This window comes from Oncorhynchus tshawytscha, linkage group LG03 (genome assembly GCF_018296145.1).
Source record: "Oncorhynchus tshawytscha isolate Ot180627B linkage group LG03, Otsh_v2.0, whole genome shotgun sequence".
Taxonomy (NCBI): Eukaryota; Metazoa; Chordata; class Actinopteri; order Salmoniformes; family Salmonidae; genus Oncorhynchus; species Oncorhynchus tshawytscha.
This window is the reverse complement of record NC_056431.1, coordinates 39694995-39715927: the sequence shown is the minus strand read 5'-3', so window position 1 is coordinate 39715927 and position 20933 is coordinate 39694995. Positions and strand designations below refer to the sequence as shown.

Genomic DNA, 20933 nt, shown 5'->3' with positions numbered 1-20933 from the left:
GGTTGGACGTATTGCCAAATTCTCTAAAATGATTCAATTCTCTGGAAACAGCTCCGGTGAACATTCCTTTGAATACTTTTTACACCTTTTTCGTGATATCCAAATTGGTAGTTACAGTCTTCTCCCATCGCTGCAACTCCCATATGGACTCGGGAGAGGTGAAGGTCGAGAGCCATGCGTTCTATGAAACAACGTATAGCTGGCGACCAAAGTCAGTGTGCATGCGGCCCGCCACAACAAGTTGCTAGAGCACGATGGGACAAAGACATCCTGGCAGGCCAAACCCTCCCCTAACCCGGATGACGCTGGGCCAATTGTGCGCCGCCTCATGGGTCTCCCGGTCGTGGCCGGCTGCGACAGCCTAGGATCGAACACTGGTCTGTAGTGACGCCTCTAGCACCTCGATGCAGTGCCTAAGACTGCTGCACCACTTGGGAGGCCCTTCAGTTGGACATTCCTGCGGTCAGCATGCCAATTACACGTTCACTCAAAACTTGAGACACCTGTGGCATTGTGTTGCATGATAAAAGTGCACATTTTAGAGTGGCCTTTTATTGTCCCCAGCACAAGGTGCACCTGTGTAATGATCAGCTTCTTGATATGCCACACCTGTCATGTAGATGGATTATCTTGAGAAAGGACACAATGCTCACTAACATGCATGTAAACAAATTTGGACACAATATTTTAGAGAAATAAGCTTTTTGTGCATTTGGAACATTTGTGACCTTTTATTTCAGCTCACGAAACATGGGACCAGCACTTTCCATTTATATTTTTGTTCTGTGTGGTTACATAGGCAGGCACAACATAATTATGCTTTTATCAACGATGACTTCAAACAATTAAATCAAATGACAATTTTTACAAATCAGGTTTCCATACACATCTTTATCAACATATTTCTTATACCAGAGATTTTTTACAGCTATTAGTTGGGAAATTGTATCCATTGAATTGGATACTGAAGAGTGCACAATGAATTGAGAACTTCTGGCCTTTGCCATACAGTAATGCAATGAAAAATGCAACGCCGAGTGATCACTCCAGCTACATGACAAAGCTAAAAGGCATTAAGAATGACACCTGGCTGGTGACTTTTGAAGGGTAAATCCTAAACCATAAAAGCTTATCTCTGAAGCCAAGATAATTACTGAGCCTGTGTGCTCCAGGAGTGTTTATGCTGGTTCATTGTTTACTTAGCAAACTTTGTGGTGGGTCTTTCAGCCACTGACCTAATTTCTCTCTGGGAGCCTGTAAGAGCTCTTAACTGTGTGCTGAGGGTTTGAGTGCTGCAAATGGGATTTCATATAATCAATGATTTGAGGTGGGTACAGAGAAACGCAAAAAGGCCAAATTCAGTCGAAGACACACTGCAGAAAAATGACTGAGCACTGCAAAATCATAAAAATCCAAATTAGGTGGAAATTAGTCTGTACATTTTAACATGGTGTTTTCCCAGTCCGGGCTTCCAGCAATGTGCATTTGATTGAATCCATAGGAAATGTACTGGAGAGACAGACTGACTGAAAGACAGTCATAAACAGGACATTATGACACTCAACAAGGGCCATAATAACCACCTGACAGTACTCTCCCAAGTTATATGACACTTCAAACAGGACAGAACCTCTTCCTTACCCAGCTACTCACCGAAACAAACATTTGTTTCTTGGCACCGCCAACTGTACCGAGAAATATTGGTCTTGGCAAATAATACTGTACACCAGCACAATGAAGATACTGTACATATCGTTTGACTCAATGTCTATAGAACTGGTCTGGTATCCATCCAACTTTAGACTTTTAGCCTGATGCTAGCTTTTGAGAAGTCATACTTGAAGAGTCCATTCAATTAGTTTAAAAATGCATTGCAAAATGGGCACAGCACTGGGGTGTGGTCTTGCCAAAGTCCTGCTGTTGTGATAGGCCACAGTGACTGGCGTACCATGTCTGATGGCTGTGACCGACTACTCTAGAGTAGCTTCCTTTCTTTGTCTCCTCTCCAACTATATGACCACTGATGGGTGAAGGCGGTGGCTTATCTCAACGATAAAGCTCTCAGTGAGAATATTGATTCTGATGAGTGGCCATGAAGGAAAGGATACAAGGGAAGGAAACAAATTTAGGCAACTAGGACGCTTCCTATGAGGAGGCCTCATGAGCGGGAAGTGATGTCCCTTGACCCCGTGTTCTATTCTATTGAGGTGTCCTTACAGCTTGAGGTCACGGTCCCCCAGAGACGAGAAGCAGTCCTCCACACTCTGTTCTGAGACCTCCTTCAGTGTGGATGGACTCCACTTGGGGCTGTGGTCCTTGTCAACCAGCACTAGGCACACAAAGCAAAAAAAAAAAAACGATTGCATACCGACAGAAACGTCCTAATAACACAAAAATTCAAAAGGGTTGTGGAGCAGTTTTTGCCAATTAGTACTCAATATCATTGTACAGAAATAAGAGGTCAATCTGTAAAATCTCAAAAGGGATTTATTTATGTGTTTTGCAAGAGTCAAACACCTTACCTGCCCTCACGCCCTCGTAGAAGTCACTGCCCTTCTGCAAAACAACAAGAATCAAAAATCCTGACACATATACATGCTTTAAACTAAGAATACCACTAATATATACCAGGAGCTGTTGAGGGTCTATCCTATTCAAAACACAGTAAAAGAGTAAATTACATTACCTTCGGATGGAAAAACATTTAAACTAAGATAAAGTAAATCCAATGTGACGGGGAACAGGAAGTAGTATTAAAGGCCTGGGGCCTTTCAGCACATACCACCATGCAGGCCTGACTGAGTCTGTACTCCATCACCAGAACCTCCTGCAAACTCATGGTGCCTCCGGCCTGAAGCTGCTTGAAGGTTATCTTCAGCGATGTGGGAGACATCTTGGCGAGGGTCTGTGAAATTCACAAATACAAAAAAAAACTGCTTAGCTGTAGCCCAGGTAGTTATTAGCCAGCAGAACCTAATGTTCAATACACTAGCAATTCTTTCATGTGATATTGTGAGTAGCCTATATCATTGTAGTCACACACAATTACTGCCATTGCATTGATTAGTGTAACTCTCGTACCATAATTGGCAGTGACGAAATAAGGGCATTTCAGGATTTCCCTCCAAAGCCTGCATAGATACTTTAACTATTTTTCTCTTATTAGTGCCCTTGAACCAATAGGGAAACGTTTGTGCTTATGGACAGGACTATACCAATTGCTGCACTCAGCAGTTACATCATCCAGCTTCATAAGAAGAGTTGCTTCATTATCATTGCTCTCTTTCAAGAAGAGCGGGCCCATTTCCTGTTTTACATAACCAGTGTCTTCCTCCCAACTCATACACCAGCTGGATTCAGGCATGTTTACGATCAAGCACATCCCATCTCATTAACGACACCATCTGTGATAAAACTTGTGTAGACACTGCGCATTATGAGGCGATGGTATCAGTTTTCTCCACACTGAATCTACATTATGATCACACGGCAACAGGAATGGCAAACACCTTACAATGTCATTTCAGGCAACATGGAAATGCGTCGCAATCCTTGTGCACATCTCTCTCACATGGCATCCAGGTTTACAGAGCATTAGCTTCCAATCGAACAAGGACAGCTGCGCTTTTGGCACTATTAAAGGAGGTATTTATCATTCAGGATAAGGTTGTGCCATGGCAAGTGTTTGCCCAACAGGGGACTTTGGACAGTTGGGAGAGATTGGGCATTCCTGACCCAATGTCACGCTGCCGATGGGACTGTTCGGTCAAGTCATCATCCTTATTAAGGGTGTTTTTTTTTTAGCCTTCCATTGAGCCACTGTGGTAAGCTTAACCATATTAAGGGCTTACAGAGTGACAATTACTACCTTTAGCAGAGCCCTGAATGTTGGGCTAACGGCCTGGGTTATGTTCTCACACTCTCAGATGAGATCCCTAGTCAGTCGTACAACTGAATGCCTTCGACTGAAATGCGTCTTCCGCATTTAACCCTCTGAATCAGAGGTGTGGGGGGGGGGGCTGCCGTAATCGACGTCCACGTCTTCGACACACGGGGAACAGTGGGTTAACTGCCTTGCTCAGGGGCACAACGACAGATGTTTACCTTGTCAGCTCGGGGATTTGATCCAGCAACCTTTCGTTTACTGGCCCAACGCTCTAATTTAGAACATAGTCCATAGACATTTGTACATAGCGACAGATTTAGTTCCTCTATAGCCCCTCTCTCTGCTAGCCAAAGCTCCCACCTTACCTCCAGTTAGCGTATGTGTGGGAGATGGGAATGGAGGTCGCGGTGAGGCTAACTAGCTTGAGGCTGGACCCACCTCAGCTTGTTTCTGGGCGAATGGAGAGCCGTCTGTCTTTAGGTTGTGTACAATCCCCTCCACGCTGTTGGACTGGAATAGCCTAAGGGCCGCAGGAATACAGGGATGAGACATGGTCAGTTGAAGTACATATGGCTGAATACACACGTGCACACCCAGATAGACACACACACACACACACAAGCACATACAAGGCAGCACTCACTCATTTGGTGTTGTGAGGGGCTGCACATGGAATTCACAGCCCTACCCCTCTATCTATAGCTCTCAAATGCCCTTTCCCTAACTTCACTCACTCCACCATCTGAACTCATCACCTAGTGCCGTGTTTCCCCGACTCCAGTCCTCGAGTACCCCCAACCATCATATAAGATGGCGCTGCAGTGGATAGCAGCAATCTTACAGGCTCCTGACCAATTCTGCTATTTTGTGTGTTCTTTTAAGCTGATCTAAACTTTTTTGTACATAATGTCTCCGCCATCATTTCCTATGACCGAAAACAGATTATCAACACAGGGGGCCCGTCAGGGGTGGTGGGTGTAGTCCCCTCCTGTACTCCCTGTTCACCCACGACTGTGTGGCCTAACACGACTCCAACACCATCATCAAGTTTGCTGACAACACAACAGTGGTAGGACTGACGACGATGAGGCAGCCTATAAGGAGGTCAGAGACCTTGCAGTGTGGTGCCAGGACAACAACCTCTCCCTCAACACCAGCAAGACAAAAGGAGCTGATTGTGGACTACAGGAAACGGAGGGATGAGCATGCCCCCATCCACATCGATGGTGCTGTAGTGCAGCGAGAAGAAAGCTTCAAGTTCATCGGTGTCCGCATCACTAAGGAACTAACATGGTCTACACACAGCCACACAGGTTGTGAAGAGGGAATGACAGCGCCTCTTCCCCCTCAGGAGGCTGAACAGATTTGGCATGGGCCCTCAGATCCTCAAAACGTTGTATTTTTTTAATAATAAAAAAAAATGTTTACCTTTATTTAACTAGGCAAGTCAGTTAAGAACAAATGCTTATTTACAATGACGGCCTACACCGGACGACGCTGGGCCAATTGTGCACCGCCCTATGGGAATCCCAATCATGGCTGGTTGTGATACAGCCTGGATTTGAACCAGGGTGTCTGTAGTGACGCCTCAAGCACTGAGATGCAGTGGCTTAGACCGCTGCGCCACTCGGGATCCCAAGTCGAGTTCTACAGCTGCACCATTGAGAGCATCTTGATTGGCTGCATCCAGGATTTCTATACCAGGTGGTGTCAGAAGAAGTCTGACAAAACTGTCGAAGACTCCAGCAACCCAAGCCAGAGTCTATGCTACCACACGGCAAGCAGGACCAGTGCACCTGGAACCAACAGGACCCTAGCCTGAACAGCTTCTACCCACAAGACTGCTAAATAGCTAATCAAATGTCTACACGGATTACCTGCATTGACCCTTTTCTGCTCTAACACTTGCACTGACTCTATGCACACATACTGGACTGCACCCAAACACACACACACATTCACACTAACCACATGCGCTGCTGCTACTGTCTTATCTATCCTGTTGCCTCGTCACTTTACCCCTACCTATATATACACAAAAGTATATGGACACCCCTTGAAATTAGTGGATTTGGCCACTTCAGCAACACAATCAAGCACATAGCCATGCAATCTCCATCGACAAACATTGGCAGTAGAACGGCTTTACTGAAGAGCTCAGCGACGTTCAACATGGCACTGTCATAGGAGTCAGTTTGTCAGATTTAGTTTGTCGTGGCACTGTCATTCCTACAAGTCAGTTTGTCAGATTTATGCCCTGCTAGAGCTTCCCTGGTCAATTGTTAGTGCTGTTATTGTGAAGTGGAAAAGTCTAGGAGCAACAATGGCTCAGCCAGGAAGTAAAAATCGTCTGTCCTCGGTTGCAACACTCACTACAGGGTTCCAAACGGCCTCTGGAACAACATCGTTACAAAACCTTTTTGTCGGGAGCTTGATGAAATAGGCTTGTGTGCGGCTGCTCAGCCATGGAAACCCAAGATCACCATGCGCAATGCCAAGCATCGGCTGGAGTGTTGTAAAGCTCTCCGCCATTGAACTCTGGAGCAACAGTTCTCTGGAGTGATGAATCACGTTTCACCATCTGGCAGTCCGACAGACAAATATGGGTTTGGCGGATGCCAGGAGAATGCTACCTGCCTCAATGCATAGTTCCAACTGTAAAGTTTGGTGGAACAGGAATAAGGGTCTGGGGATGTTTTTCATGGTTTGTGCTAGGCCCCTTCGTTCCAGTGAATGGAAATCTTAACGCTACAGCATACAATGATATTCTAGACGATTCTGTGCTTCCAACTTTGTGGAAACAGTTTGGGGAAGGCCTTTCCTGTTTCAGCATGACAATGCCCCCATGCACAAAGCAAGGTCCATACAGAAATGTGACTGACTGTGTCAAATCGGTCTTATGTAGCAAAATTTGAAATTGTGTTTTGAACATTGGATAAAAGTAGAGACTCAGGGCTACAAAAGGGTATATAATACACTACAGTTGAGGAACAATGGGAAAGTAATTCTGTTTTGAAATTGAAATGATAAACTTTCTCACTTTTGAGAAAATGGCCTTGGAATTTTTTGGTACCACTACTGGAGACCCCTCTTTGTCTGCACCCATTTAGCATCGTTCACACCCTCTTAAGCTTTAGCCCCATATATTTAAGGGTTGATCTGAGCATTCTGTACTAACAGCAGCAGTCAAGCATCCAAGCTAACATGCTAGCTACTTCCAGACACAAATGAGAGAACGGCTCACTGAACATTACTCGTCCAAGCAGAGCTGGTTAGGCTGTTATGTTATCCAGAGCGTTGGTGACTACAACTGTGCTGTCAGATTGTCCATTCATAAATTCACAGTGTTTCGCTCTCGGAGCGTGCAGAGCGCACACTGGACGCTCTGGCCGACGAGTAGGGTTGATCCGAACGGTCTGACCTCACAACGGCAGTCAAGCACCGAAGCTAACTGGCTAACATTGGCTAGCTTGCTAGCTACTTCCAGACACAATGAGAGAACACCCCACTCTGACCATTTTACTCACCCTAGCAGAGCTGGTTAGGCTGTTTTCATGTTATCCAGAGCGTTGATGACTAACTGTGCTGCTGGCAACAATTTAATTACACTTTTTTGACAACGTTTACTGACACCGGTTATATTCAACGGGTGTTGAGCGTTCGTAAATTCATCAGTTATTCTGCGGCCTGGTACACTCAAACAAGAGTGCTCTGAAATCTGAATAGATTGCCAGACTGAAATGATGAACGCACCCAAAATGGTTACTTGCGTAGTGGAGTCTTTTGTTAAGACATATAGCTAGCTAGCTAGGTAAATAATGAACCAGAATCCCAATTCATTACGTTAGTACCCTGCATGAATCTGCCGTTAGCTAACCAGCCAGGTTCAATGTTAGCTAGCTAACATTAGGCTTTAGCTAGCCAAGCAAATGGCTCTGAGATATGAATATTAAGATCATACACGTAACGTTAGCTATCTAGCTAGGTAAACAATGACTCATAATCCCAACTCATTACATTACTACCCTGCATGAATCTGCAGGCAGCTAACCAACCAGGTTCGATGTTAGCTAGCTAACATTAGGCTATAGCTAGCCAAGTAAATGGCTCTGAGATACATATAAAAAGATCATACACGTAACGTTAGCTAGCGAGCCAGCCAGCTAAAGTTAGCTAGCTAAAGTACACTAACTTGAAATGAAACCACTTTGTCAAAATTAGAAATGTGTAATATCTGAAAATGTAACCGTACACATCATTCATGGATGGACGCGTCTCCAGTCGGATGCCATGTTTGCCCTTAGTTTGAAGATGCAATCTGGAGTTTGCGCCATCTACTTAGCTATCATACTCAAATTCCACTGATTTAAAAATGAGGTCCTCCAGAAAGTGGAGAGAAACACATATGCAGTTTTACTACAGAATTTAAAAAAATAAATAAACCGCATTAGAAAGGATTACCTAGCTCAAATCGACAGAAGCGTGCTAATATGGCAGACCAATCCAAACTCATCTCTCGGCATGTCCAGCCCACTCATTATCTCAGCCAATCATGGCTAGCGGGAAGGTTGCTTACTTTTTCTGTGGCTAAACCAACTAGGCTCGTAATTTAACAATTTGATTCGTATTTACAGATGGCATACAAGTTTGTTATTAAGGCTCATGAAAGTTCACATGTTCGAGAAGGCATTCTGCCAAAAAAAACACATTTTGATAAAAATAAAACAAAGTTATCGTGGCATCCTGTCCTTTGTTCTGTGGGAAAAAAACTGCAGGACAGGGGAGACTGAACGTCTACTTTTCTGCATAGCACCTATGATTTGTCTAACTCAAATAAATCTAAGAATTGAAGAATAACCTCAATTGCTAACAAACTGAATCAGGTGTGTTTGTCCAGGCCTACAACTAAAATGTGTGCTGTTGGGGGTACTCGGGGACTGGAGTAGGGAAAACACTGACCTAGTGTATGTTGGCACCTGAATGCGTTGGGGTCACTCTTTCATTTCATTATGTGCAAAATGTTTAAAGCAATGCAACTACTCACTGAAAAAGCCATTTTGATGAAATATGCACTTTCTTTGCACAAGACCAATGTTATAATACCTAGTGTGCAGGTGGGATTGACATCTAGCAGGGCCTTAATTGTCTACAGTTAAACATCACATCAATCATCCTGAGAGACATTAGAAAGAGTATGTGTGTCAGTAAAACAGCAAACAGCCAAGGACAAGTGTAAAAAATAGCCTACATTACACAACAGCGGTTCATAACAAAACACATACGGTAGACAGGGCCAGTGATGATGATAAGTAAAAATGAAGGGTGTACTCGATAAGAGGGCATATAAATAGCGACTGGAGGCGATCTCTTTCTCAGCTCAAAAGGAAGCGCGCTCTCTCTCTCTCTCTCTGTGCTGCAGGCCCCCAACAGTGTTAGCAGTGCACCAATCAATGATGTATATAAACCCTGGATTGCTGATGCTATGTATTGGCCAATGAGAGGCTTTGAAGCCACCGGTCAGCCATACTGGTACTCCTCAGATGAAACAGTCCTCCATAGGAATGAATGGAATTCTACAGTATTTAAGTATTTGTTGTTGATGTGGGGAAAGTAACATTAGTACTTCAAAAAAAAGTATGCTTTAAGAAAATGTTATATGTTTGCATTTTATATTTTGACGTTTAGCTCACATAATTTAAAATTATGCATTAAGGGGTCTGTAAAAGAATACATTTGGTTTAAAAAAATGTGACATCAATAAATGCATTCCTCTAGCTTCCGAAATATTTTATTTTACAACGGTGGAGGAGTGCCAAGATGGAGGTGCTGTGGCTTCAAACCCCCCCCCCCCGTCAGTCAGTCATCTAGTGTATATATAAATCATTGGCACCAATGCTCAATGTAACAGAACCATTTGTTGTGCAGTGTGCTTTTGTTCTAGCCCAGTACTAAAACATCCGACACCAGTAATTATCGAGCCCTTGATTAGATGAATCACGTGTGACATCATTTAGAGCTGGACTGGAACAAAAGCCGGCACACCCTGCGGGTACCTAGAACCAGGATTAAAGAACATTGGCATCAAGCTACCACAGGACAACTAACAGAGAGAAGCGTTTAACGCTAATAACAGTTGGCCTACTGTGACTCAGGCTTATGTACTGCTCCAAGGGCTGTGGGTTACACCACGGCCCAATGTCTTCTAGGCCAGAGTGTGCCTCTGTCACACATGGACACATATTGTAAATCACAGAGAAAAGTAATTAGTGCTAAGGAAATGTTCTGTAGCTGTTTGGTAAGGGAGGGAACGCAACCTGGCTTGCCAGTGTGTTATTACAATAAATATGGCTACGCTCTGTAACGGGGACATGCTTTCAAAGAGCTGGGTTTCATCTTGGTGTGTGTGTGTGTGAGCACACAAGCAGAGGTGCATAAGCCAGCGGTAAAACAAGGACAGCGTTGGCAGGAATCATTCATCAGCGTGAAGACACTGGAGACGTCGCACACGTTTTTAATACAATCTGGGACTTTGTTCTCTCCAATACACTGTATTATAGCTAGCAAGTTAAAAGCTGCATACACTTCTCTGACCCTCACCCAACCCGTTTCTAAATTGTGTGGCTCATGGCTTCATTGGTTAGACCACCTAGGGGGGAAAAAATGGAGGCTGTGGAGGACTTACTCATCAATCAGGTCTATGTGCTGCTCAAGGACAAATGGCTTCTCTGCATCCAGACTGCTCTGTGGACAGAATTCGTGGATGCTAGTTAAACACATACATACACTTTCTCGTTTTCACATTCTTCCTCTTGGGAGTGTATTACAATGTTAAGGACTGGCAATGCAGATATTGCTGGCGTTTCCAATTAATTCCATTTACACTTTGGGAAATCGCAGGCCAGTTGGCACAACACTACGCCCCACATATTGTTGTGTTCAACTCCACCGGCTTAATGCAGGTCCAAGTTTATATTACCCCTGTATAAACCCACATAGGGGGCTATAAAAACCCTATTCCCGAACACACCAAACCAAGGCATAGACCAACGGTGCGTGAACACAGACACACACACACACAGTAGATCCTACATAGACATGACTAATAACCCAATTAGTATGAAGCAGAACATTTACACAAAACGGAAAAAAGCAATCAAATCAAATTTAATGGTCGCAAAATGCTTGTGTGCTTGGCTCCAACAGTGCAGTAATATCTAACAATAAACACAAATCTAAAGAAGTAAAAGAACGAGCAATGTCGGAGTGAGTGAGTATGTATGTATACAGTATATATGGGATGTATAGAAATTATGGACAGTATACAGATGTAGAATGTGTAGTATCTCTGAAGAATACGTAGGATAGAATAGTACATGTACAGCATTCGTTAAATAGGATAGGCTATGACTAGAATACATTATTATACACATGAAGTGGGTAAAACAGTATGTAAACATTATTAAAGTGACCATTGTTCCAGTGGAGTGCGCTGCGATTGCTGGCGGTGCAGTTGCCGTACCAGGCGGTGATACAAACTGACAGGATGCTCTCAATGGTGCATCTGTAAAAATTAGCGAGGGTCACATTTTTTTTTAGCCGCCCGAGGTTGAAGAGGTGCTGTTGCGCCTTCTTCACCACCCGGTCTGTGTGGGTGGACCATTTCAGATTGTCAGTGATGTGTACGCAGAGGAACTTGAAGCTTTTCATCTTGTCCACTGTGGCCCCATTAATGTGGATGGGGGCGTGCTCCCTCTAATGTCTGCCGAAGACCACGATCAGCTCCTTCGTTTTGTTGATGTTGAGGGAGAGGTTATTTTCCTGGCACCACTCCGACATCGCCCTCCTCTCCTCTCTGTAAGCTGTCTCATTGTTGGTAATCAGGCTTACTTACCACTGTTGCGTCATCTTGATGATTGAGTTGGAGACGAGCATGGCCACGCAGTCATGGGTGAACAGGGAGTACCGGAGGGGGCTGATCACGCACATGTGGGTCCCCTGTGTTGAGGATCAGCTTTGTGGAGGTGTTGTTGCCTGACGGGGCCCTGGGGTCGGCCCGTCTGGAAGTCCAGGACCCAGTTGCACAGGGCGGGGTTCAGACCCAGGACCCTGAGCTTAATGATGAGCTTGTAGTGTTGGAAGTCTGAGCTGTGGTCTATGAACAGCATTCTTGCATAGGTATTCCTATTGTTTAGATGGGTTAGGGCAGTGTGCAGTGTGATAGTGATTGTGTCATCCATGGCTCTATAGGGGCGGTATGCAAATTGCAGTGGGTATAGGGTGTCGGGTAAGGTGGAGGTGATATGATCCTTAACTAGCCTCTCAAAGCACTTCATGATGACAGTTACCTTCACTTTCTTGGGTACAGGAACAATGGTGTACATCTTGAAGCAAGTGGGGACAGCAGACTGGGATAGGGAGAGATTGAATATGTCCGTAAACACTCCAGCCAGCTGGTCTGCGCATGCTCCGTTGACATTGCTAGGGATGTCGTCTGGGCCGGCAGCCTTGCGAGGGTTAATACGCCAGGGAGAACGAGAGCTCACAGTCTTTGGAAGCAGTGATGGCCCGCGTCGGTGGCACTGTTTATTTTCCTTCTAAGCGGGCGAAGAAGATGTTTAGCTTGTCTGGTAGCAAGACGGTGTCTGAGACGTGGCTGGTATTCCCTTTTTAATTCATGATTATCTGGAGTCCCTGCTACATACGTCTTGTGTCTGAGCCGTTGAATTGCACCTACACTTTGTCTCTGTACTAATGTTTTGTTTATCGTTACGGATGGCATAACTGGACTGTTTGTACTAAACCGTATTCCCAGTCACCGTGGGACCAGTTGCCGTGGTTGCCGTACACTTTCAGTTTGTGCGAATGCTGCAATCTATCCACGGTTTTTGTTTGGATAGGTTTTAAATCGTCAAGGTGGAAACAACATCTCCTATACACTTCCTGATGAACTCCGTCACCGTGTCAGTGAAAACATCAATGTTATTCTCAGAGGCAACCCGGAACATATCCCATTCTACGTAGTCAAAAAATCTTGAAGCATGGATTCTGATTGGTCAGACCAGCATTGAACAGACCTTACCACGGGTACTTCCTGTTTGAGTTTCTGCCTTTAGGAAGGGAGGAGCAGAATGGAGACGTGATCTGATTTGCTGAAGGGAGGGCCTTGTAGCCATCCCAGAAAGGAGAGTAGAAATGTTTTGATAGTTTTTGATGCGCGAGTATCGCAGGCAATGTGTTGGTAAAACTTTGGTAGTGTTTTACTTAGATTTGCTTTATTATAATCCCCAGCTAAAATAAATGCAGCCTCAGGATAAACAATATACTACAAAGTTGGTTAGGAGCCAGGAACCAGGCAACCTACCCGTTTCTGATACGAGTCTAACACTCTGGAGACATCTTCAATGGAGGGAGTTTTCAGGTCCACCAGCTCCTTCTCAAGGGCTGCAATCTGGGGAAAAAGAGGGAAGAGAATGATCCATCTTGATCTTGACCACACCACAAGACTTTACTTTGACTCATGATTCAAGACTTTCACCTCTCCAAAATGGAACCCTCTCAGGTCAAGATGATTTTCCCAGTGGGGGCTACAACTATTTATATTACACACAGGTAAAATGTTGTTTTTGTATTCAGGAAATCTGATCCCTGCTGCTCTCCTGCATCCGATAAAGGTTGTAGTCCTACATGAACTCTAGTCCCTACTGATAATAGCCTCACACCAACAGTGTCATGGCAGCTATAAAAAGGAGCAGCCATTTTGTGCCAGGAGTTTGTTGGCACCTGCAGACGTTGGCCATGGACCCACTGACTCAGCACCCGGTTCCCCACTAAAGCCCTGACCTCCCGCCCTCCGCCCAGCAGTACCTTTTGAGACTCCACAAAGTGACTGGCAACTCCTGCTCTCTGGACATCGCGTCCTTTGAGGCGGAATCCTGTCAGGGCCAGGAAGAGGCCCAGCTGGCCCTGTAGCCTTGGCAGGAAGTAGCCACCGCCCACATCAGGGAACAGTCCTGGCAAATCAAGACAAATCAAGTCATGGTGCTGTAAATTAGATTTAAAAAACAACAACAAAGCAGTGAAACATATCATATCACATCAGAGACTGTAACGTTCTTTGCTTCACGGAAACATGGCTCAAGAGAGACACTTTTGGAGTCGGTGCAGCCAGCCAAGTCCTTCTGTTCACCTGACTTAGAATTCCTCACAATCTAATGTTGACCGCATTATCTACCAGGAGAATTCTCTTTGATTATAATCACAGCCTTATATATTCCCCCCAAACAGATACATTGATGGCCCTAAACAAACTTTATTTGAGTCTATGCAAACTGGAAACCACATATCCTGAGGCGGCATTCATTGTAGCTGGGGATTTTAACAAGGCTAATCTGAAAACAAGACACCCTAAATTCTATCAGCATATCGATTGTGCTACCAGGGCTGGTAAAACCCTGGATCATTGTTATTCTAACTTCCGCGACACATATAAGGCCCTCCCCCGTCCTCCTTTCAGAAAAGCTGACCACGACTCCATTTTGTTGCTTCCAGTCTACAGGCAGAAACTAAAACAGGAAACTCCCGCGCTTAGGTCTGTTCAACGCTGGTCCGACCAATCTGATTCCACGCTTCAAGACTGCTTCGATCACGTGGATTGGGATATGTTTCGCATTGCGTCCAACAACAACAACATTGACGAATACGCTGATTCGGTGAGCGAGTTCATTAGAAAGTGCATTGGCGATGTCGTACCCATAGCAACTATTTTTTTAAATCCCAAACCAGAAACCGTGGATTGATGGCAGCATTCGCGCGAAACTGAAAGCGCGAACCACTGCTTTTAACCAGGGCAAGGTGACCGGAAACATGACCTAATACAAACAGTGTAGCTATTCCCTCCGCAAGGCAATCAAACAAGCTAAGCGTCAGTATAGAGACAAAGTAGAGTGGCAATTCAACGGCTCAGACACAAGAGGTATCTGGCAGGGTCTACAGTCAATCACGGATTACAAAAAGAAAACCAGCCCCATTGCGGACTAGGATGTCTTGCTTCCAGACAGACTAAATAACTTCTTTGCTCGCTTTGGGGACAATACAGTGCCACGGACACGGCCCGCTACCAAAACCGGCGGACTCTCCTTCACTGCAGCAAACGCGAGTAAAACATTTAAACGTGTTAACCCTCGCAAAGCTGCAGGCCCAGACGGTATCTCCAGCCGCATCCTCAGAGCATGCGCAGACCAGCTGGCTGGTGTGTTTACGGACATATTCAATCAATCCTTATCCTAGTCTGCTGTCCCCTAATGCTTCAAGAGGGCCACCATTGTTCCTGTTCCCAAGAAAGCTAAGGTAACTGAGCTAAACGACTACCGCCCCGTAGCACTCACTTCCGTCATCATGAAGTGCTTTGAGAGACTAGTCAAGGACCATATCACCTCCACCCTACCTGACACCCTAGACCCACTCCAATTTGCTTACCGCCCAAATAGGTCCACAGACGACGCAATCGCAACCACACTGCACACTGCTCTAACCCATCTGGACAAGAGGAATACCTACGTGAGAATGCTGTTCATCGACTACAGCTCAGCATTTAACACCATAGTACCCTCCAAACTCGTCATCAAGCTCGAGACCCTGGGTCTCGACCCCGCCCTGTGCAACTGGGTACTGGACTTCCTGATGGGCCGCCCCCAGGTGGTGAGAGTAGGCAACAACATCTCCACCCCGCTGATCCTCAACACTGGGGCTCCACAAGGGTGCATTCTGAGCCCTCTCCTGTACTCCCTGTTCACCCACGACTGCGTGGCCATGCACGCCTCCAACTCAATCATCAAGTTTGCAGATGACACTACAGTGGTAGGCTTGATTACCAACAACGACGAGACAGCCTACAGGGAGGGGGTGAGGGCCCTCGGAGTGTGGTGTCAGGAAAATAACCTCACACTCAACGTCAACAAAACAAAAGGAGATGATCATGGACTTCAGGAAACAGCAGAGGGACCACCTCCCTATCCAGATCGACGGGACAGTAGTGGAGAGGGTAGTAAGTTTTAAGTTCCTCGACGTACACATCACGGACAAACTGAATTGGTCCACCCACACAGACAGCATTGTGAAGAAGTCACATCAGCGCCTCTTCAACCTCAGGAGGCTGAAGAAATTCGGCTTGTCACCAAAAGCACACAAACTTTTACAGATGCACAATCGAGAACATCCTGTCGGGCTGTATCACCGCCTGGTACGGCAACTGCTCCGCCCAGAACCGTAAGGCTCTCCAGAGGGTAGTGAGGTCTGCACAACGCATCACCGGGGGCAAACTACCTGCCCTCCAGGACACCTACAGCACCCGATGTCACAGGAAGGCCATAAAGATCATCAAGGACAACAACCACCCGAGCCACTGCCTGTTCACCCCGCTATCATCCAGAAGGCGAGGTCAGTACAGGTGCATCAAAGCAGTGACCGAGAGACTGAAAAACAGCTTATATTTCAAGGCCATCAGACTGTTAAACAGCCACCACTAACATTGAGTGGCTGCTGCCAACATACTGACTCAACTCCAGCCACTTTAATAATGGAAATGGATGTAAAAAAATGTATCACTAGCCACTTTAAACAATGCCACTTTTTATAATGTTTACATACCCTACATTACTCATCTCATATGTATATACTGTACTCGATACCATCTACTGCATCTTCCCTATGATGTTCTTTATCATCACTCATTCATATATCTTTATGTACATTTTCTTTATCCCTTTACACTTGTGTGTATAAGGTAGCAGTTGTGGAATTGTTAGGTTAGATTACTCGTTGGTTACTACTGCATTGTCGGAACTAGAAGCACAAGCATTTCCCTACACTCGCATTAAAATCTGCTAACCATGTATATGTGACAAATAACATTTGATTTGATTATCTAGTTGGGAGAGTGGTTGGCAACATGTTTCAGTCAATTATTGATTAACCCAATACAAATAGCAGATGCAAATATGTTGCAATAAAAAAATATATATATATTTGTTGCAATAAAAATGAAATGTAATTGGTACACAACATTGGAAGCTCTGTCCCAATTTCTGGTAAATACAATAAATTGAAAGGGCAGTGTGGAACCTGTCAATCTAGTCACAGATTCTACACACACGTGACAAAAGGGCCAGAGATTTCCTTCTCAGCGAGGTCCTGGGTCATTGCTGTGAGGCCCAGAAAGACAACCGCCCAGTAATGAAAACGCCAACAGACAAACTTCCCTTGACACAGATGGTGTCTACAATAGCATCTCTCAGTTGAGCCACTTCAATACATGGACAGGCACCTGAAATCAAACTGGTGCTAGTTGGCCACCAGAACAAGAGACTCAAACAGGCCCTTGATTAGACAGCTTTCCAGAAATCTCTAATGGAGGCTCAATTGTGGCGAGGGGTAAAGCGGGCGATGGGGAACAGTGACTGTTCAGATCCTTGCCATAATCTGCATGTTATTTAGGAAACATTTCAAGGATGTCTCAAATTGTAAAGGATTTGAGTATTCCTGTCTTAAATTATGCAACGCGGCAATCGTTTTCGACAGCAGAGCAGATATAAAGCGAGCTTGGTTTCTCCATGGCATGATGACACTAGTGGGAGAGGAAGAGAGCGAGAGAAAGTGAGTAGGGTCAGGGATTAGAATCTCTGACCTGATTCTGGACTGAAAATGTAATATTATAAATGCCAGATTATAAATCCTGTTGAAGCCTAAGGCAGGGAGGGTTAAAGATAAACACAATCTCTTAATCCTATAGCGGAGGGGGTTAAAGGTACTGGTGGTGGATGATGGGGGAGGGGACGTCCAAGTGAAATCCCAGATCGACAGCACATAAAGTGATGAGATTTTAATTGAGCTGGGCAAGTGTAGACCCGTGTTAAAAATTGGCTTCCGTTTCTGTTTGGCTCTTATTTCTGGTCCAAATGGATTAAGACTGTTCCATTATAAATGTTTCTCACAGGTTAAAACAAAATGACTGATTCATTTGTGCTTCTCTTCATTTCTGGTCAACGTGCAGAAAGACTAGTGAGACTACTTGCTCTATAGCACCCACTCTGCATGACACATTCAGAGAAGCACTAGCAGACATTGGATCTGAACTTTTCTACTGAAAGTCTCAGACTGAGGAAGAAATTAAGTTTGAAATGCTTCACGATGTGCCATTTCATCAAGTCCCGATCACACTTAAACCATGTTTGAAAGACACTTTCTTTGTGGGTGCAACTATTGTGTGAGGGGGCGGTGGAGGGTGTCTGAGATAAATTGTTAGTCTTTCCTTGTCACTGCTTTCGGGATAATTTGACAAGTGATTACGAAGACACCAGCCAAGTGGACTGCAATGGTGGGATAAGTGCCTGGGCACGGTTGCCTAAAACATCTTAATTGAAAATTTTCCCCTCATCCATTCGCTTAAAGTTTACTTAACTTTTAGCTAAGTAGCTAGATAGCTATAGATCTAGCTAGCTGGTTGATGATTTCCTTTTGCAACCAGGGCAGAGTGATTACAAAGACACCAGCCACCCTTTCATTCAATGACTCATTTGAGATGATTGGCCTAGTAATATCCTCTTTTCTCACCACCAACCCCTGCCCCTTATCGCACCAGTGCAGTCCAAAAGTTTCCTTAAAGTTTCCTTAACTTTAGGTCAGTTGCACAAAAATGAAGGTGAATTTACCCCCTTAAATTAAGAGAAAAAGTTAAGGGTGCCCATGAGGTCCCTTAAACCTTCTTATGGCTGCAGGGGCAGTATTGAGTAGCTTGGATGAATAAGGTGCCCAGAGGTGCCCAGAGTACACGGCCTGCTCCTCAGTCCCAGTTGCTAATATATGCAAAATATTAGCACATTTGAATAGAAAACATTCTGAAAATTTCTAAAACTGTTTGAATGATGTCTATGAGTATAACAGAACTCATATGGCAGGCAAAAATCAGAGAAAAATCCAAACAGGGAGTGGGAAATCTGAGGTTTGAGGTTTTTGAACTCAGCCCTATCGAAACACACAGTGGGATATGGTTTAAGTTGCACTTCCTAGGGCTTCCACTAGATGTCTACCGTCTTTAGATACTTGAATGAGGCTTCTACTGTGATGTGGGGCCGGATGAGAGCTCTTTGAGTCAGTGGTCTGGCAGAGAGCCAGGTCCTGGTCACGCGCATTTCACATGAGAGCGACCTGCGTTCCGGGGCTTTTCTACAGACAATGGAATTCTCCGGTTGGAACGTTATTGGAGATTTATGATAAAAACATCCTAAAGATCGATTCTATGCTTAGTTTGAAATGTTTCTACGACCTATAATATAACTTTTTGAACTTTTCGTCTGATGTTCGGCTGGACCTGCACGAGCGTTTGGATTTGTGTACTAAACGCACTAATAAAAGTAGCTACTTGGACATAAAGATCATCAAAAGTTTAGTGATTAATTTGATCTCTATTTGTGCTTTTTGTGACTCCTATCTTTGGCTGGAAAAATGGCTGTGTTTTTCTGTGGCTTGGTGGTGACCTAACAATCGTTTGTGGTGCTTTCGCCGTAAAGCCTATTTGAAATCGGACACTGTGGTGGAATTAACAAGATTACCTTTAAAACGGTATAAGATACATGTATGTTTGAGAAATTTTTATTGTGAGATTTCTGTTGTTTTGAATTTGGCGCCCTGCACTTTCACTGGCTGTTGTCATATCGATCCTGTTAATGGGATTGAGGCCCTAAGAAGTTTTTACGTGCTTCATTCAGTATTGATATGAATGTAAACAGCATTTTAGGAGGTGAATGTTGCTTTCCTCTGCCCTGGTTGCAAAAGGAAAACATCAACCAGCTAGCTAGATGATGGAAGGTGCACAATCCATGGCTACAAAGCTAGCTGGCTAATTACTCTAAGTTAGCTTGAAAGAAGTGTTGTAGTACTCCAGTCCAGCACTCGGACTAGAGTCCCGATTTTCATGACTTGGACTCGACCATTGGTGACCGGGACTCACCTTTCCGTGACTTTTATTTGCATTTGGACTGAATAGGCTACTATGATAAGTCGAATATTAGCAGCATTGGGTGCACAGAGCGGCGAGGGTTCTGTTCTATAGCAGTGAGAAGGACGCGCTCCACCGGCACACCGCCCACATTAGCTGGTGAGCTGCGGCTAAGCGTGGAAAGACAGGCTCCACGCCGAACATATACAGTGGCAAGGAATAGTATGTGAACCCTTTGGAATTACCTGGACTTCTGCATAAATTGGTCATAAAATGTTATCTGATCTTCATATAAGTCACAACAATAGACAAACACAGTCTGCTTAAACTAATAACACACAAACAATTATACGTTTTCATGTCTTTATTGAACACACCATGTAAACATTCACAGTGCAGGATGGGAAAAGTATGTGAACCCTTGGATTTATTAGCTGGTTGACCCTCCTTTGGCAGCAATAACCTCAACCAAACGTTTTCTGTAGTTGCGGATCGGACCTGCACAACGGTCAGGAGGAATATTGGACCATTCCTCTTTACAAAACTGGTTCAATTCAGCAATATTCTTGGCATGTCTGGTATGAACCGCTCGAGGTCATGCCACAGCATCTCAATCAGGTTGAGGTCAGGACTGACTGGGCCACTCCAGAAGGCGTATTTTCTTCTGTTGAAGCCATTCTGTTGTTGTTTTACTTCTGCATTTTGGGTTGTCTTGTTGCATCACCCAACTTCTGTTGAGCTTCAATTGCGGACAGATAGCCTTACATTCTCCTGCAAAATGTCTTGATAAACTTGGGAATTCAAGCTGTCCAGGCCTTGATGCTCCCTTTTTTTGGACAGCAGTGGCTTCTTCTATGGTGTCCTACCATGAACACCATTCTTGTTTAGTGTTTTATGTATCGTAGACTCTTCAACAGAGATGTTCCAGAGATTTCTTTAAGTCTTTAGCTGACACTAGGATTCTTCTTAACCTCATTGAGCATTCTGCACTGTGCTCTTGCAGTCATCTTTGCAGGATGGCCACTCCTAGGGAGAGTAGCAACAGTGCTGCACTTT

General features: G+C 44.7%; 1 protein-coding gene across 1 annotated transcript in view; it reads right to left on the bottom strand.

Annotated features, from left to right (window-relative positions):
* Window positions 1-716: 716 nt before the first annotated feature.
* The window catches only part of LOC112235297 (3-hydroxyisobutyryl-CoA hydrolase, mitochondrial), a 53134-nt gene continuing 32917 nt past the window's right edge, over window positions 717-20933 (bottom strand). The window contains exons 8-14 of the mRNA XM_024403723.2: window positions 13751-13896; window positions 13248-13334; window positions 10569-10627; window positions 4325-4406; window positions 2783-2905; window positions 2523-2556; window positions 717-2329 (exon numbers count right to left, since the gene is read on the bottom strand). Of these exons, the coding sequence (XP_024259491.1) occupies window positions 2214-2329; window positions 2523-2556; window positions 2783-2905; window positions 4325-4406; window positions 10569-10627; window positions 13248-13334; window positions 13751-13896 (647 nt within the window). The 3' untranslated portion in view covers window positions 717-2213. The remainder of the gene's footprint in view (window positions 2330-2522; window positions 2557-2782; window positions 2906-4324; window positions 4407-10568; window positions 10628-13247; window positions 13335-13750; window positions 13897-20933) is intronic.